This window comes from Bacillus rossius, chromosome 2, assembly GCF_032445375.1.
Source record: "Bacillus rossius redtenbacheri isolate Brsri chromosome 2, Brsri_v3, whole genome shotgun sequence".
Taxonomy (NCBI): domain Eukaryota; kingdom Metazoa; phylum Arthropoda; class Insecta; order Phasmatodea; family Bacillidae; genus Bacillus; species Bacillus rossius.
Genome location: NC_086331.1, coordinates 107,515,803 through 107,534,373, shown reverse-complemented (window position 1 = coordinate 107,534,373; position 18,571 = coordinate 107,515,803). Strand labels below are relative to the sequence as shown.

At 44.7% G+C, this 18,571-nt stretch overlaps 1 protein-coding gene across 9 annotated transcripts in view; it reads left to right on the top strand.

The window, feature by feature from the left end:
* Nucleotides 1-18,571, top strand: part of LOC134529584 (popeye domain-containing protein 3-like) — a 109,221-nt gene that overhangs the window by 52,330 nt on the left and 38,320 nt on the right. For 7 of the 9 annotated variants that reach the window (XM_063363825.1, XM_063363829.1, XM_063363828.1 and 4 more), the window contains 2 exons: nt 3,317-3,643; nt 12,541-12,649. In XM_063363825.1, coding sequence (XP_063219895.1) covers nt 3,317-3,643; nt 12,541-12,649 — 436 coding nt within the window. Of the gene's footprint in view, nt 1-44; nt 94-3,316; nt 3,644-4,333; nt 4,424-12,540; nt 12,650-18,571 lie in introns of those variants that run through there. The other 2 variants (XM_063363832.1, XM_063363834.1) reach the window with 2 other exon arrangements.

Here is an 18,571-nt window from a genome sequence, read left to right as displayed (position 1 = left end):
TATTGAGAATATTATATTATTATTTATTGAAATAACATTTTAATGGGTAATTAAAAATATACATTGTGCAAATTTGTGAGGTTAAGTATTGAAGTGAGTATTTAAAACATTATTTTTCGTGATTTTAATTATGGATACACGTGCATTCAATACCAATCAACTTAACCTGCAAATTTAAATTGTCAGTTCTCTTTTTATTCTAAGTTTTAAAGTGTAATAAAAAATATACATTGTGCAAAATAAGTAAGGTGCAGTATTGTAGTGAGTATTTTACACCATTTTTCATTACTTTTAATTATGTATAGACGTGCATTTAATAACAATCAACTTAACTTACAATTTTAAATTGTTAGTTATCATTTGATTCTATGCAACTAATGACGCATTGAACGCCTCTTTGAAAATAAAAATATAAGTTTGTAAAATAAATTATAACATTTATTAAATAAAGATTACTTAAAGTAATTAAAGTTTACAGTATACTTAAATTTAAAATTTTATATTTTTAATTGATAGTTTATTTAAAAAATAATAACAATTTTTGGATTTATAACGTTTCAACAGGACGTCTGTTGGGTCCACTTTAAAGTTTGTGTTCAGGTGAATTCAAGAATGGTTTGGATTCACAATTCAATCCGATAAATAATATTTTTTAATTAATTTATTTAAGTAATGTTGTTATTGAACTTTGGATGTTTTACATTGGATCCGGTAGGAAGCGCTGTGATCGCGTTATCGAATATTCAAAAATATTTTATTTTTATTTCAGTTCGACCCGGCAGATGGTGTTGCGATAAGATTCAGGGAAATTTCCTGTAAATTTTCGAATTTAAAACGTTTGAACAGAACAACGTCTGTTGGGTCCGCTAGTTCATTTATAATTCTACAGACAATATTAACTAATTATTTTAATAGAACAAATCCCGAATACGTATCTAAATATTTTTATTATTTGTAAACATTAAGTCTAAGCATTATAGAAAATAACCTACTATTTAACCAAATATGCCATCGGAATTTTGCACTGTTGGTCATGGAAAAATTTTAAGATATGCATTACAAACAGGGGGAAACTGCAATGGCGAATGTCAAAATAATTGTACGTTTTTTATCTTTTAAATTTTAAGGCAATTTTCAACATATGGTGGCCAAGATTTCAGACTACATGGTAGTCGGTAAGGTACCTCACAATCTTGTAATTGTCACTAGTGCGTTCTAGCAGGTAAAAAGCGAAGCAGTTTGGCAATCAACACTTACGTTCTCTAGCAGACGAAAAGAGAATCCAATATGGCAACCAATATGGTTGCTGTGACCTTGCATTGACGAGAATAATATGTGTCTTGTAGGTAGTAGTGACATGGCTAGTCGGCTGGTGGACATGGTGTGGAGAAAGGTTACTCTGTAAAGTTTTTGTAATTTCAACCACTGGCTTTGGTTCAAGTTGTCCGAAGTCGATAATGGAAGTGCGTTTGTTTAAAAAAAAACTATTTTAAAACAATATTTTTAATATTTAATATTTTTTGTTTAAAAAATTTGTTTTGCACTCGTCGAGTTCAACTAAGAGACTTTCTAATTAGATTATGTTCGTTATTTGTTAACAAATATACAATTTACATTTTAAATTTTATAATATATATTAATTTTATTTATATAAAATTGACATTTAAAAATTATTAGCTTAAATCTGATATGATTGGCCTAGTATGGTGGCTTTGAATATATATACTCAAAGGTAACGCCGATGCGGGCGTGACGTCATGCAAGGTCGCGGCCGGAATATGCTCCATGACCGTAAACGATTTCCAGAAACGCCATTTATTAACTACTGCTGACGAATAAGTTTATGTTCTACATGTTTTGAACGATTCACACTGGGCCCAACAGATAGTCGTGAGTCCTGTTGTGGTGTATGTTATCGTGCTCCACTTGCTGCGAGCGCATGAACTACAGGAACTGTAGCAAATTTTCGCTGATTTTCGCTCATGGCAAAATATTTCCCACTGGCTTATCGACAAAACACTGCCGTTACATTTCTGTCCACTTATCTGCCCCGAACATCAAGACGTATAAAATAAATAGCCTCCACATCTCTGACGCGTGGGCAATGAGTAAATCCAGCTAATAAAGGTGATTTGTTTCATATTTTGGACTAGTATTCTAGGGAACCACCTTCTCACAGCGCTACATTACTCCACAGTGGCTTAGTGGGGCTTTTTTTTTTGTTTACTGAGACACGCTGTGCCAGTATTCACTGGGAGGTGTTATTTATGGTATAAAAATGCCTAGGATTAATGAATTTGGTATACTGACCTCTTCAGGGTTTGTCCATAGGATTGCATTTATTATACACGTATATATTACAAATAAAACTACCATTACAAGCAGAAACCACAGCCTTTTGTTTCGAGGAAAATCATTTGGAATGTACCTTACTAAAATACTCTTGTTAATTATATGCGTAATTTCCGCTACAGCTATAAAAAAAATTGGGTGTTTACAAGAATATTTTGGCGACTTTCAATAATAAAAGCTCAATTATTGCGTGGGCAGTATTTTCACAATCGGAGTTTAGGATTAAGTCTGGAAGTGGTTTTTATGCAGCATGACTTAAATCCTGTGGTTTTCTAGGATGATTATGAATTCAAACAACCACTTCGCTAATACGCAGCCGCAAGGCATGCTCTCTGCCGTGGGGGTGATCACTAACTGATGTCAGTTCATCACTTTGAAGCGCAGGAAAGAAGGGTAGCTCATAAGGGAAACACAGAGAACCTTACTAAGTAAGATGTCTGTTTTGCCTGGACGCGTGGTGTTCCAGCAACCCGCTAGGCATCTTCCCCAGATTGTTGCGGTCTTCCAGGGATGCGAACACCATTAGTGGAGGAACATCAAAAAGAGACATGTGATTCTTCATGTGAACTTACTTTTCACGTCTTCACACTTAGTAATTTAATATAAAACTGGAGAGATGATTCATATTCTTAGTTTCAAGGTAATTCAAAAATAACACAAAACACCATTTTTACGAACATGCATATCTATTAAAAACTTACGAAGAGATCCAAACCAAATAACATCCTTGCTATAAACTATTGTTAGCTATGAGACCTCAATATAATGAGGTATTATTCCCGTAAGTAATAATGTCTTCCAAGGATGGAATTTATTGTATCAGTCGACTGAAATCATATTGTAGAATTGTGATGTTTAATACAAATAGCAAGAACCTAATAAAAGTGATCAAATATGTTAAACGTGTTAATTTTGTTTCGTTAATTGTACGTCGTCACTAACGTCCTGGCTTGTGGTTTTACAGGTCACTGCTCAGCGTCGGCTTCGTCTTGTCTACGCTTTGGGCAGGCATCCACGTTTGCGCGCCTGATGCTTTCGCTTGGAATGTGGTGCTGGTGTTTCTGAACACTGCTCACACGTTGATCCTCACGTGCAGAATACTGCCGCCGCCACTTTCCATAGAGCTGACCGAGCTCTACTTGAAGGTGTTCAGGCCCCTGCGAGTGAGCAAGAAGCACTTCAAGGAACTGTCGAAAGAGGGCGTGATGATGAACCTGGAGTCAGGCGGCACTTACGCTTTGCAAGACGTCACTCCAGCAGACGAGAAACTGTCAATTCTTCTGAAGGGCAAGTAAGTTACTTTATAAATAAATTAAAGTAAATTGTATCGGTTTTCAGATACGACAGCTATGGTATAACTGTGTTACAGTTTTATTCAGATTTTTTACTTTTTGTATGAAAAAGTTTAATAATTTAGAACATATCTTTTTTAAAATACCCGGGAAACAAATTTTATTTTAGCTAGTGTTAAGAGCTTCGTGGGAGCTCTAACTAGTTCCACTCTGTAGAAGTGCCAACGGCATTTGTGTCAGTGCGACTAGTGGCGGGATCCGAACACTTCAGCGGAATGGCACAAAGTGCACACAAATGCACTCAGAGTGGCTATCACAGCTGGGGCCAGCAAACCGCGTCTTCATTTCAGCAGACGGCATGGACCACACTAACAAGATTCGCTTTCTAAATAAAAATAGAAGCAGTACCTTCAGCATCGCTGGAGTTGGCAGGTATTTTGTACTATAAATAATGCCTTTACCAGTTTTACAAAATTGCAATATATAAAAAAATTCACAAAATCAAAACATGCGGGTTTTTGTTCCGCTAAAATGATTCTATATATCGTAATAACCAAAAATGGCTTAAATTAATATCGTTGTCTTTAATGATACATGTACTTTTAAGAACTTTATTACGCCATAAAGAAAAACAACTTGTATCTTATGAAATTGCCACGTGAATATTGGGCACCTTGTTGCGACTCAAGCGGCGGGCCGCGAGGTGACGTCCGAGCGACCTCGCAGTGCCGCGAGGTGACGTCCGAGCGACCTCGCAGTGCCGCGAGGTGACGTCCGAGCGACCTCGCAGTGCCGCGAGGTGGCGTCCGAGCGACCTCGCAGTGTCGCGAGGTGATGTCCGAGCGTCCTCGCAGTGTCGCGAGGTGACGTCAGAGCGACCTCGCAGTGTCGCGAGGTGATGTCCGAGCGACCTCGCAGTGTCGCGAGGTGATGTCCGAGCGACCTCGCAGTGTCGCGAGGTGACGTCCGAGCGACCTCGCAGTGTCGCGAGGACCTCGACAATACAGCCACGCTCGTAGAGGGTGGTCGCCCCGAAGACCTCTCGCCTCGAAGAGAGGCCTGCCGCGGCCGCGAACAAGAAGCACAGCGAAGGGGAGGGACACGCTCGACTGTATGCGAGTGCATGGACCTGTCAGTAAAGTTAATGTTGAACCTTTCCCGGTCCCTTGATTCCTCACGAGATTGCCATTGTTAGAAGGGCGTGATAATGGCTGGAAGCCAATGTATCAAGCATAACACAGTATTAGATAACCATTTACGAGCCTTAAATTAAATAAAAATCTTTAAGATTGTGTAAAAAAAAATTGTATCGTGAATCTTAACGTTAATAACATATTTATTCAATTATAATGGTTACATTTTCTCGTAAAATGATATCTATCACATATACGCGTTTATTTTTTTCAACGCTGGAATAAAAAAAAACCTAACCAGGCATGATGCACTGTACTCAGATGCTTTAAAGTAATTTTTCTACTCAATAACCTTTCAGACACATATTATGTTAGTGCGATAACATTTACGGACATCACATAAGCTTTATTTGGTTCAGACAGCTTTATGTTTCCACCAAGGAAATTAGTACTTAGAGCAGGTTTTCTTATTTGATGTTTTTTGGTTGATTTTATTCAGTAAATATGTCACATAAATGAATTTCTTGATTTTTTAAATATATAGGCCTATTATAAATATAATTGCTTGAATATATTGAGTCATTATAATAGAAATAATTTTCTTGATTAAATTTATATAGACATTATATAAATTATTTTATTGATTGCACTGAGAAAATATCAGAAAAATACAATTGTTTCAGAAATCCAATTTCTGTAGGTTAATACGTTATCACCCGCACGCAGTTTGAACTAAATTTGCGCTGCACAGGGTACAGTAGATATTTTAAATTCCAGGCATACAATTTATAACTGTCTCGAGTTATCACCAATCTAGTTAATTTGTAAATTGCTGTCAAGTTGTGTTTTAAGACGTAAAAGCAAAATTCGTTGATAGGTACACCGACATTTTATAATTCTTGCCCATAAAACTTGCGTGAAAGTTATCGAAGTTCTAGCGGAGCCGATGTCATTAAAGCAAGTGGCACTGCTGAACTGACCGGCGGGGAGTGTCGGGAAGTTGCGCTGTTCTAGTCGACGCACCGGCTATCCTGGCGCCTACCGCCGAGCAGCGGCCCGGGAAGCGCCGCGAACACGGCCAGCTCCACTGCCTGCCACCTCGGACCTTGCGGCAAGCACTCGTGCCAAACACTGCGCGCGTAGAGACAAGTCTCCAAAACACTTTTAATGAAAACAAATACTAAAGGTTTAAAAAAAACTGCCGTCAGCCGCGGTCTCGTGTTCGAGGTCGGGCGCAGGTCCTAGCGGGGTGGCTGGCTTTCTTAGCGTTTTCTGCTCCGGGAGGGCGCCAGGCTAGCTCGGTGTCTAACCGTGTGATGGTCGTGGGTTCGTTGCCCTAGCGTGGTCCGCTAGAACCGTCGGCGGTGGTGAAATTTGTTTCCTGATTGGGTTGGGTTGTTTAAGTTAATTTACATACACTGTTTTGGTTGTTCTACGGGTCGCACGTCGCGCACGGGGGGGTGCGGGGTGGACTTTTTATTGTTCACGATTGACACTGGTTCATTACATTGGGCGCGAGGTTTACTCGGCGGTACATGACTGCCAATGAGGCGTCGGAACACGTAGAAGTTTTGATTACACTATGATTACAATTACACTTGATAAACCGGCACTCTGTGGTGCTTTTAAGTACACGACTACACTGCACACATTATCTGAGAGGGGCACCTGCGTGCCTCTACGTGCGTTTACTTAAGTCCTCACGCCAGTTGCAGTCGAGGGAGAGTGTTCAATTAGCATCGGCTAATTTCGTAATCTGTAATTGGCGACGCGCGGGCCCACCTGTGCGGACCGCGGCTCGCTACTAAATTAAAACACGTTTAATCTTGAAGGTAGCCTGTGCCTGTGCACTAGGCGATTAAATAAAGTTCTGGGGTGGCGGGAGACGGCCCGTACCGTATACTGCACGGCCCCACGTAATGCTTTTTGTGTGGGGCGTGTTAAATTGACGCGGCTGGGTTAGGCCCTACACCGGAAAAGGACCGTGCGCACACGGGGAGTATTTAAAAAAAGGTTTTGGTTGTGACTATAATTACCAGATGGACGCTCGGTGAAACAAAGAAATGCTGGCTCCCCGTGGGACGTGCGTCCGTCCCGGTCCGCGAGTCGCGCTGTACTGGCGTTTGGCCCTGGCGCGAGGGGAGGGGTGAGCTCCCTGTCGCGCCAGAGTTTCTAAAGTTCCGTTATTCGTAAAAATCTATATAATTAACTAAATTTAAGTGGCTCTAAATTCACATAATAAAACATAATGATTAATTTAATATCTATATATGTTATAGAAATGACATTTAATAAGTTTGTCTAAAATAAGTTTGAATATTAGAGTCAAGCTGGAGACTGTCTGTTTCTTGAAAACTACTCCAGTGGCGAACGATAATGCTAATTTAGGGTGGTTTGAATTATGTCACACGTTTCCCTACTGAAATTAGGCTGAAGGCCGCAAGGGTTGCACTCACAGCTGTTTTAGCGGAAAACTACACGTGAGTGAGCTGGGCACTCCTACGTCGCACTTTATTAATTAGGGGCTTTTGTTTGTTTTTGATTACGTTATTATTGCGTGGGGAATTTTGTAGGCACGGTGAGTGCATTGCATGCGTAATTAGAAATGGTTCGCTATTCTCTACCTTGGGGCTGCGGTCCGCTCACTTGACTTGGGTGGGCCATGGCTAGGGGTGCTTTCCGATAGCGGAGCCGAGTACTGGCGGGTGCAGGTCGGGCTTTGGGGTGGCCTTCGGCCGTACGATGTCAAAACATTCTGGGGAAAAAATTACACTCGTTATCATAAATACAGCAAAGTAATACAATAAAAAAATTTTTAAATGAAATAAAATAAAGTTTAAAAGACAGACCAATTGCCAACTTACTACCAAAGCTCCTAAGATAAATGTTGCTTTGAAAACTTTCTTTCATTTTTGATGCTTGAACATCTTAGCTCTGGGTATACGGCATTTGGTAGGAGTAATTTCGTGAATGGAACGGAAGTCTCATGGAACGGAAATGTGACACAAAGATAACGGACCCACCAGTAGCAAAAGAAACCCTTACATAGTCACTTTCGTATACATTAGGGTACATACCAAATGTATTGGTGTGCCAAATGAAACTATGATAGTGAAACTATGATAGTGAAACTATCCCGGAATATATTTGGTAAATTAAAATAGCCATAGAAAAAGTAATCTCATGTTTTAAAATACCTAAGAAAACTGACATTACAATGATTACAATACATTTTATCCTTTCAGTGTGCCAACGGGTTTGGCATCTCAGCTGTAGAGCGCACGCTTGATAAGGTTTTTTAAATACCGTCACTGGAAATTATTTTTACTTTTTTAAAACATTATTATATAATAATAATGTTAAATCAGCTCAATAATGTTAAGGTTTGTTTGTAATAATTATTTAGAGACTGATTTTAATAGTTTAAGCAAATATATATACATACATATGCTTAGTGTTATAATATGTGTTTTAAAATGTTTCAGGTATCTATTTAAGTAATTCAATAGAAGTATAACTTCTAACGTGTGCGTAAACTTTATAGTATTAACTGTTTAATGAATTTTAACAAGATGGAGAGTATTTTAATCAAATTCCTTGTCTAAAATCAGGTCCAAAGCCGGGGTTACGGATTTTTTCAAGTCTTTTTCGCTTTTATTGGAGCCGTTTATAATAGTTAAAATTTTCCGGTTGTTTCATGCTGCCATCTGCAGGTGATGGTGGCAAGCAAGGTTTACGATTCAGGCAGCGAATTCTAGCGGTGGGCTAGAATTCGCTGCCTGTGATTTGCATCTAGAAATTTTGGTTTGTACTTGAAACGCGAAAATTTTATTGATCAGTATGTTTATCACGTTCGGCGTTAATTAAAAGAATTATACTTTAAATTTCTTGTCCCACTTTAGTATTATAAGTTTATTTGCAACATGTACAACATGAGAACTCACGAATTTGCTCGTTACCGAGGTTAGATGTTTGCACATCACCGGCGAGTACTGAAATACTCGCTGGCTTGTTTTATTTTATTTTATATTTGTAAACCAATTGAAACCCATTAATTCGTAGCAAAGCACAATGTTACTTGACGATAGGGCAGGTGTGGTGGTATCGGTAGACAACGCAACGGTTCACAATATAAGAGCTAGTGATCTGCCTGAGAGACTAAACAAATCGTGCTATGGTTAGGTGGTGTTGCATCAGTGAGTTTATGGCCACTGACATTTTCAGTTTATTACCTCATAGGCACTTTATATACGTGCATAAGATACTTCAATGCACATGTAATAGAGAGATAAATACCTAGTATATATTAATGCTATAATTTGTCTATGCTTGGACACAATTTTTTAGGTTGTACCAGGTCGTTGTTAGCCTGAGATGTATTATCGTCTGGAGGGGCATACCACATTTTATTTTATTTTTTTTCGTTGTTCACTCTTTCTAAAACAGACAGGGTAGTGTTTAGTAAATTGCCTCGGAAGTTATTGAAGTAATGGTGTGCGAAGAAATATTAGATATTTCACATTTGGTTGTATTTTGTAAATAGCTACAATAATGTATGTCATATCTGATGTAGTGATAAATCAACTAGGAAAATATACATATTTATATTTATTTACTCTTAAGTGAGAGATCTGTCAGTAGTGTACAAACAGGTCTTCAAGGGAAGGCTGCAATTTGGGGAGCGGGTCCCGTAGCACCAGGGTTGTGGTCTAACTAGACTGGTCACGAACAGTGATGGTTACCTTGACATGCCCAGTCTTGAGCATACAACTCCCCTTGGTGGCCAGCTGGATGCCTTCCTCCCCGGGCTCCAGGTACACCTCTGGCCGCAGGTGCGCTACGATGTAAGTGTGGCATGTTGCGGATGCGGTGTCTACCAGGGAGTGGACTGGCCACATGTTCGGCTGGACTGTCACCCAGATCAAGGCCCCTAAATTGTCCCCCACTTGTCCAAGTTGGGGTGACCTGTTGACAGGGCCTGCAGGTGCTGCAGGGGTCGTTAGTAACATGACCTGGACAGTGGTGCTCGGTGAAGACCTGGGTCCAGGCCCATCGTGGTGGTGTATGCCGGTCCCACGGACATCAGGTGGATGAGGGCAGCAGGTCACTGGATGTGGCTGGGTGTAAAATTAGGGGGCAGTGTCTAGCTGCATCACTGTTCCCTATTGGGTGTTTCCCGATTGCTCCTGATCTCCATTGCTTTTCCCCCATCTGGCAGCTCTGGTGGAACTAACATTGTGCCAATGGTATTCTTCAGAATAGCAGTACTGACAGCACAGTGGCCGTTTCTCCCGAGCCACCTGTCCCCCGCAGCGATCCTCTCAGAGGGGCTGATGCCAGCCCTGCCTTGGCAAACCAGATTATGCAGTGTCCAATCTCCGCATGTCCATCGTCGGATCTGACTTTTCCCTGTGGCAGTGGCAGAGTGTTATGTGCAGTACTACTGAATTAACATCCTCTGGTGGTATGACTGTTGGCGCTGGGCTGGCGTCATTGCATCGTGGTTCTGTGTGTTGGATGAAAGCTCTGTATGTATTGTTTCACCTCCTTCCATGCCTATCCCCAATGCACCGCTTATGAATGAGCATAATTCCGGAAGAAAGAGTTTTACAGTTATGGGAAGAATCTTGGCAATGTGACCTCCCGTCGTCAGGCATCGGTGAAGCTGTAGCTTGTCATGAAATAATCCTTCCACCCTCTCTCCGGTGGTTCGTGGCTGGCAGAACTGCTTGTGTTGATAGTTGGTGCATGCTCAGGCATCGTCGAACCATAATTCTAACTGTGTCGCGAAATCATCCCAGGGCATCTGATATTCGCCTGCCGTGGACCACCATGCCTGAGCACTTCCTTGTAGCTGCTCGCTGACCCTCTCTGTGAACTTCTCGAGTGGCATGTTATTACATCGCGAGCCGATCCTGGCATGTTCGAATGAATGCACGCGGGTTTAATGTGCCTGCCCCTCGAACTCGGCCAGCGCACTGTCGGGGCCTGGTTCGGTTTTTGCTCTGTTTGTACACATGCACATTAACGCAGCGCCCCTCTCCAGCATGCTGCTGGTCGTGCGCGGCCTACCGCAGTCCCTGCATAGTCCTTCCATATCGATAGCAATGGGCGCGGAGCTTTGCATGTACCTTCGCGGCTGGCTGACCCGAGCAGTGGTTCAGGAAGTCGGTGGTAGGGCGCGGATAGGTAGGGAGAACCGCCCCCTCTCCACCCAAATGGGAGGTTCTGTATGCACACACTCCGGCTCGTGGAAGCACAGTGTTGATGACTGGGTTGACTAGGCTTTGTTCAGTTCTGTTCGGCTTGGTTCGGCTCTCGCCTGGTAGAAGTTGCGTTCGGATACACTCTCGCGCGTCTGGCCCGAAGAGCAGGTGGATGGGGAAGCGCCGTTACCGCTGCAGAATGCTGATGGTTGATATGTGTGCGATGCCTCGTAATTCGTTTAGCTCTTATCTCGCGGCGATGTGATCTCGCGCCGTTTCCGGCCACCGACTTCCGCTCCCGCACTGCACCTGTCGCTATGCGAGCCCCTGCTGCGTATTAGAGGTTTTTGACAATTGTCTTCGTGGGTAACTACGAAGGACGGATGTTTGCAGCTTAACACATCAGCTAGCAGTTGAGTTTAGTTTTGTTCAACGGAGACGATGTTTCACAAGAGAGGAACAGTCCCTAGAGTTAAGTATGGGTGGAGGGCCCTCGCAAGAATGTTTCCCACATGGACGAACATGGCCTATGTATAGTTGGTTATTGAATGTTGACATGTTTTGTCTAGAGACAGCCCAGCACAGGTGAATTTGGAAAAGTTCATGAGTAGTACATCCTACTCAAGGATGGGTCGCGAACACGGCCCGTCAACTGCGAAGGTAGAAAACATACAACTCGAAAACGCGTTACTCGGAACAAAAGAATTAAGTTATGTGGTGGGTTCCTTACAAACGCACTGAAAATGGGGTCGGCCACAGGGCCGATGAAAAAGGATTTAAAAATTTACACTAAGGAGGTTACAATCGGAGATGGCAAGACATTGAAGACCCCGTGGTACTCGCGCGTCCGACCCCTGCACCGAGCGAGCGGCAACTGACTTGGCACCGGCAGACCTGAGCTACGCAGGGCCATGTTTCCTGTGCAAAGTACACAGAGTGCGGGAATGACTCGGGCTGAGATTTGCTGCATAATCGCACAGTGAACAATATTCTTTTAATTAATAATGGCAATTGATGAGATTAATTAAAATTAGTGATTTACTAAATCAATAACAAAGTTTGGGATCTGTGTCTGGCAGATGAATACATATACTCAGAGGCAGACGAACACATGAACACTCCTCGATAGCCTTCGCTGCACTAACTCACATTACCGATGTGCTCGTTGTATGCACATGCTACAGGGGGGTGGGCGTCGATGTGGAAGAACATACTGTGCGACAGTAGGCCACCGACTATTGGTGTCAAGATATCATGAGATTTGACAAGCCAAAATGGAGATATTTGATTTCAAAATCAAGTAAATGTGGGAATACCAGATGGATTATGTGCACATTTTCAGGAGTCATGTTGCCCCATTTCAAGCGCCTTTCTTCTCCACATGTCCTGCAGCCCACTGAATAATTCAACTTTTGGTAAAACTAATGGCTTATGTTTAAAAGAATAAAAATAGAAGTAGTTCTATTGTAGGCCAAATCTTATACAATATACAGTCTATGTACCAGCAAATCTGTTCAAATATTGTTGAATTTAATGTGTGGTACTGTATCTATACAGGCTGAAGGTGACGTGCGACAGTATGTTGTTGCACTACATCTATCCGCACCAGTTCATAGACTCTCCAGAGTGGGAAGCAAACTTCGAAAACAGCCATAATGTATTCCAGGTAGGTACTTCAATTGTGAAATTATTTTAACAGTTAACCTCTTCAGACCTAGGCGACTGGCCAACTTTAATGTAACAAAGACCTAAGAACTTTTTGGAAGTTATACTTTAGGCACATTATGAAAAATATATGGGAGTGAAATTTTTGTGGTGCACGCACAACTTGCAACGAAATTTTCACAGGGTCACTAAGAGGAAACATGAAATAAATATTGGTAATAATGTTCTTTTAAATCATACTTATACTTTAGTTATTTATGTTGAATACTGGTCTTTATAATTAAAAGCATTTATTTATTGTGATTATTGGTTATAAAAATTGTGGTCATAAACTTTTCCAAGTGTATTTTCAATTGTATTTATGTAAGTGAGGTTAGGTTATACTTCTTTAGAAGTATTATGGAAAAATGATTAGAATGAATTTTGATAATGCGCGCACATAAGCCAAAAAATTGACGGGATGAAAAAGGGTTACATGCAAATAAAAAAATATATATGATTTTAAATTATATACTGCAGTTATTTATATTTAATACTGGTCCATATAATAAAAAACTTATATTATTATTAATATTAGTGATAGAATTTGTGTATTATAAACTTTTTAAAGTGTATATACATCAGTTAAGTTATGTTCCTGTATGTATAACGATGTCAGGTTGTTTGTAAGCTTCCATTGTCACTGGCAGGGAGTGTGCGTGGAAGGTTTCCGCCGACCGCCGATCCATCATACTGCCATCCGGGGCATTTAGTGTGTGCGAGACCAGAAACCGAAGTTTCTATAACTCGCTTGGTGCATTGTAATTCATGTGCACCCCACACTTTTGTTAGAATCACTTGGATCAACGGGCGGGTTGCGTGTCTTGTGGGATAGGTTTGGCACACGGGCCTGTGTGTGCGCTGGTAGTGTGATGCTGGAGAAGTTACGTGTACCTGTCGTCCGTAAGGGGAGAGAAGCTCCCCACCAGTTAGATCGGCTAACTGGCGTGATGCGGTTTTGTGATGGTGAGCTTTAGAGGCTTGTAAGTGTGCTGAAATGTCAAGTGACCTAGTTAAACTCGGGTGTGGCGTGTAGTGTAAAGCTGCGCGAGCCGCTCCAACGAGACCCCTGAAACACAGGACATGCATGGGTAGTTAGCCCACATGTACATGCCACGGGTGACTCAGGCCGACACTCGCACAGGCGTATCATTGTGTGGTCGTGTTGGTGAATGGTTAATAAATTAACATGGGTTAGTACACTGCTGGCTGGACCGAACTGTTTCATTCCAAAACAGTTTCGGTCAAAAGTAGGCTAAGCCAGTTGCTGCGTAGAGAGCCCAGAGGGCTGTTGTCACCTTATTCCTAAAACAAAAGGAGCCATGTTATTGGTTATCCTTGTACAGGTCGCAAATTGTAATTAAGACAGAAAGCCTTCGTCCGCTTTTTTATTTTTTATTTATTTAATTAATTTTTTAATTTAATTTTTTTTAAATTTTTTATTACTATTTCCTTAACCTAACTGTACACCCCCAGAGCCTTGCCCTGTCAGACATGCATACCTCTCGGCCTGGAACCCCAGTGGGAGTTTGGGGCGGAACCCCCTACCAGTTTTCCTGCATGGCCCTGCCCTGACAGGGTGCGAAACGTGTGTGTTTGGGAAAGGAGGTTTTAAGCTCCACACGCATGTCAGCGCATTCGGAGCTGTCTGGTGACTGCCAACGCGCAGGACTGCCAACAAGTTTTGTTATGCCGCCGAGGTGTGGGGTTATGCAGCCAGCCGCACCATCCAACAACTCCAGGTCGCACAAAACCAAGCCCTACATCTCATCACTGTTGATGAAGTGTTTGCGGCCCCGGGGAAGGGAATATTTAGATTTTTAAAAATTTTGTGGCTTTACTGAAATTTAAGAAGTTTAGGCTTATAATTCAAAATCACATGCCTCTCCGAAACGATACCGACGCTGGAGGTGAAGCCTGCAAGACGGGTCCCGCCCTTTTGACATAGGGAGGCAACCCTAGCACAAACAGGCAGATAACCCGAAGGGGCCTATCATAAACCTGCGTGCTTCGGACCATTTTAAATTAAATAATTTGAATCTTTAAGTTTACTAAGTGGATATTGTATTTAGTTGAATCATATATTGCTATAACTATAAGTTTTATTTAATTTAATTTTAGATTATTTGGAGTAGACTGTAAGTTTTGCCGTCCGCCGCGGTCTCGTGTTCGAGGTCAGGCGCAGGTCCTAGTGGGGTGGCTGGCTTTCTTAGAGATTTCTGTTCCGGGAGGTCGCCAGGCTAGCTTGGTGTCTAACCGTGTGATGGTCGTGGGTTCGTTGCCCCAGCGTGGCCCACTAGACCTTTGTTTCCTGATTAGGTTTTGTTGTTTAGGTTAATTTACATACACTGTTCTGGTTGTTCTACGGGTCGCACGTCGCGCACGGGAGGTGCGGGGTGGACATTTTATTGTTCACGATTTACACTGGTTCATTACATTGGGCGCGAGGTCTACTCGGCGGTACATGACTGCCAATGAGGCGTCGGAACACGTAGAAGTTTTGATTACACTATTATTACAATTACACTTGACAAAACGGCACTCTGTGGTGCTTTTACGTACTGGATTACACTGCACACGTTATCTGAGATGGACACATGCATGCCTCTACGTGTGTTTACTTATTAAGTCCTCACGCCAGTCGCAGTTGAGGGAGAGCGTTCGATTAGCATCGGCTAATCTCGTAATCGGTAAATTGCGACGCGCGGGCCCACCTGTGTGGACCGCGGTTCGCTACTAAATTAAAAACACGTTTAAGTTTGGATGTAGCCTGTGCCTGTGCACTAGGCGATTAACTAAAGTTATGGGGTGGCGGGAGACGGCCCGTACCGTATACTGCACGGCCCCACGTAATGCTTTGTGTGGGGCGTGTTAAATTGACGCGGCTGGGTTAGGCCCTACACCGGAAAAGGACCGTGCGCACACGGGGAAAAATTAAAGAAAGGTTTTGGTTGTGACTATAATTACCAGATGGACGCTCGGTGAAACAAAGAAATGCTGGCTCCCCGTGGGACGTGCGTCCGTCCCGGTCCGCGAGTCGCGCTGTACTGGCGTCTGGCCCTGGCGCGAGGGGAGGGGTGAGCTCCATGTCGCGCCAGAGTTTCTAAAGTTCCGTTATTCGTAAAAATCTATATAATTAACTAAATTTAAGTGGCTCTAAATTCACATAATAAAACATAATGATTAATTTAATATCTATATATGTTTTATAATTGACATTTAATAAGTTTGTCTAAAATAAGTTTGCATATTAGAGTCAAGCTGGAGACTGTCTGTTTCTTGGTAACTACTCCAGTGGCGAATGATAATGCTAATTTGGGGCGGTTTGCGTTACGTCACACGTTTCACTACCGAATATAGGCTGAAGGCCGCAAGGGTTGCACTCACAGCTGTTTTAGTAGGAAGCTACACGTGAGTGACCTGGGCACTCCTACGTCGCACTCTATTAATTAGGGGCTTTTTTTGTTTTTGCTTACTTTATTATTGTGTGAGGAATTTTGTAGGCACGGGGAGTGCGTTGCATGCGTAATTAAAATGGTTAGCTATTCTCTACCTTGGGCTACGGTCCGCTCACTTGACTCAGGTGGGCCGTGGCTAGGGGTGCTTTCCGTTAGCGGAGCCGTGTCCTGGCGGGTGCAGGTCGGGCTTTGAGGTGGCCTTCGGCCGTACGATGTCAAACGCCACCCCCCCCCCCCGAGAAGCCCGACCTTGCGCCGCGAGTGGCTCCGCCACGTGAGGGCGCCCCTAGCTTCGGCTGCAGTACCGCTTCAGCGGTGTCCGTGATGGCTGCAGCTGGTAGGCTCTGCGTCCTGGGCCCAGGTCGTCCCACGTCGATTGTCCGGGTGCTGGCCTGTTGATGTCGTCCCTCGGCGGCTGCAGTGGCAGGCTGGCCGAGGGGCGGCGTCGTGGTGCCTGTGGAGCGCAGAGTGCGCGCCTCCCTGGCGTGGCAGTAGCAGGATGGCTAGGGGGAGGCGTCAGCGATGGAGACGTGAGTGTTGCCGCATTATGGGTGACAGCACGTCCGAGCTGGCGGGGGCTGTCGCGGCCGCAGCCGGTAGATTCTGTCCCTCGCGGGTGGGTCGTCTCGGGTTGGCGACTCGGAGTTGTGAGTGGGGAGGTTTCTCCTTGGGGGCCTCCCGAGGTCGTATTCGGCTAAGTATTCTGGGCATCGCCGGTCTCTCTGGGGCCTCCCCGTCCGTGGTGGCGGTGTGGGCGTTGTTCCGGGCGGTGAGTGGGTCCATGAGACTGCCGGCCTGTTTGGTTTGTTGTGCCTCAGTCGTTGGTCCATGGCATCGGCCGCTTGTGGTCTGCTTGCGTAGGGCTGTCTCCTGCGCTCCGGGATACCTGGAGCTTCGCTGGCCTCCGTGTCGTTGGGGTCGAACAGTTGGCGTGGCTCCGGTCCTATGCGCGGCGCAGATGTTCCCTCATCGGGTTCTTCTACAAACATACTGAATGTGGCATCCGCGAGAGAGGCCGAGTGTCCCCATGCTCCGCGTGTTTGGCTTACCCAGTGGGTAGCGTCTGAGTCCTCTGGATCCTCCATGATTGCCGTCACGTCGTCCGGTTGGGGTGTCAAGTCCCCTGTCGCCATTTCTGTGATTGTTGCATGCTCGTACTCTGTCGTTCGCCCTTGTTGGTGTGGCGTCATTGCCTCGTGCGGGTTTTCTGGCGCGGGTGGTGGTCGGTCTCTTGAATTTTGCGCGCTTGTCTCTAATGTTGGTGGTGCATCATCGTGGTTATCACTCGCGGGTGTTGAACTGGGACCCTCCTCCGGGTTGTCGAGTTCCGGGGGTTCGTCATGGTCTTGGTCTTCTGGTGGAGGTTCCCCGGGGTTGGAGGCGAGGCGTAAGTCGTCGCGGTGGATTTTTCGCACTCGTCTGCCTCCGAGTCGAACCAGGTACCACGTCCTCCCTAGAGGTCTCTGCACGGTGTAGGGCCCCCCCAGCGGGGTGCTAGCCCAGCGCAGTAATTGCGCGGTGTTGTGGACAGTGGGTGGACGCGGGCGTATACGTGATCACCTGCTCGTACTGCGGGGGGCTCCCGCGCGGTCTTGGGGGTGATTTGTAGCGTATAATTCGCCTGGCGCTGCCTGGCGGTCTCGTGCATTGCGGTCAGGCGCCGTGCACACTCCCTCTCTCCTTCTCCCGCGTGTGGGATGCCGTGGGTAGACCACTCGCCTGGCAGTGGCAGGTTGTTCCCCTGCACCATCTCCGCCGGAGTTCGACCGGTCGCGGTCGCGCAAAACAATGTGTCGGCGACATGCTGGTCCCACTGGGTGTGGTCGTCGCCCAGCCTGAGGCGGAGTTGGACCTTCAAGTCCTGGTTCCTGCGCTCAGTGGGGTTGGCCCTGGTGTGGTAGGCTGGGGTGGTGTGGTGCTGGATGCTCATCCGGTTGCACCAATCTTGCCACTGCTTGCCCAGAAATTGGCTGCCGTTATCTGTCAGCGCTGATTGCGGGTAGCCCCACCGAGGCAGGAACTCGCGAGCCATGATGTTGATGATGGTGGTGGCCCTCGCATTGCTACAAGCGTATGCTTCCGTCCATCGCGTAAACATGTCAGTTACCACGAGCAAAAATCGTTTGCCCCTGGGTGACCGGGGGTAGGGCCCCATCACGTCCAGTGCGATGGTCTGGAATGCTTGTGTCGGTTGGCGGGGTTGTTGTTGTTGCTCGCCGTCCCGCCGGCGCGCTTTACGTACTTGACACACCTCGCATTCCCGAACGTATTCCCTGACGTCCCTTGCCATCCCGGGCCAGTGATGGTGCTGTGAGGCCGCTCTCTGTGTTTGGTCTGTGCCTGGGTGGCCTGCAAAGTCATGGTCGTGGAAAAAGCGGAGTACCGCCTCGCGCGCTTCAGGTGGCACGTACGTCTTCCAGTCCCCC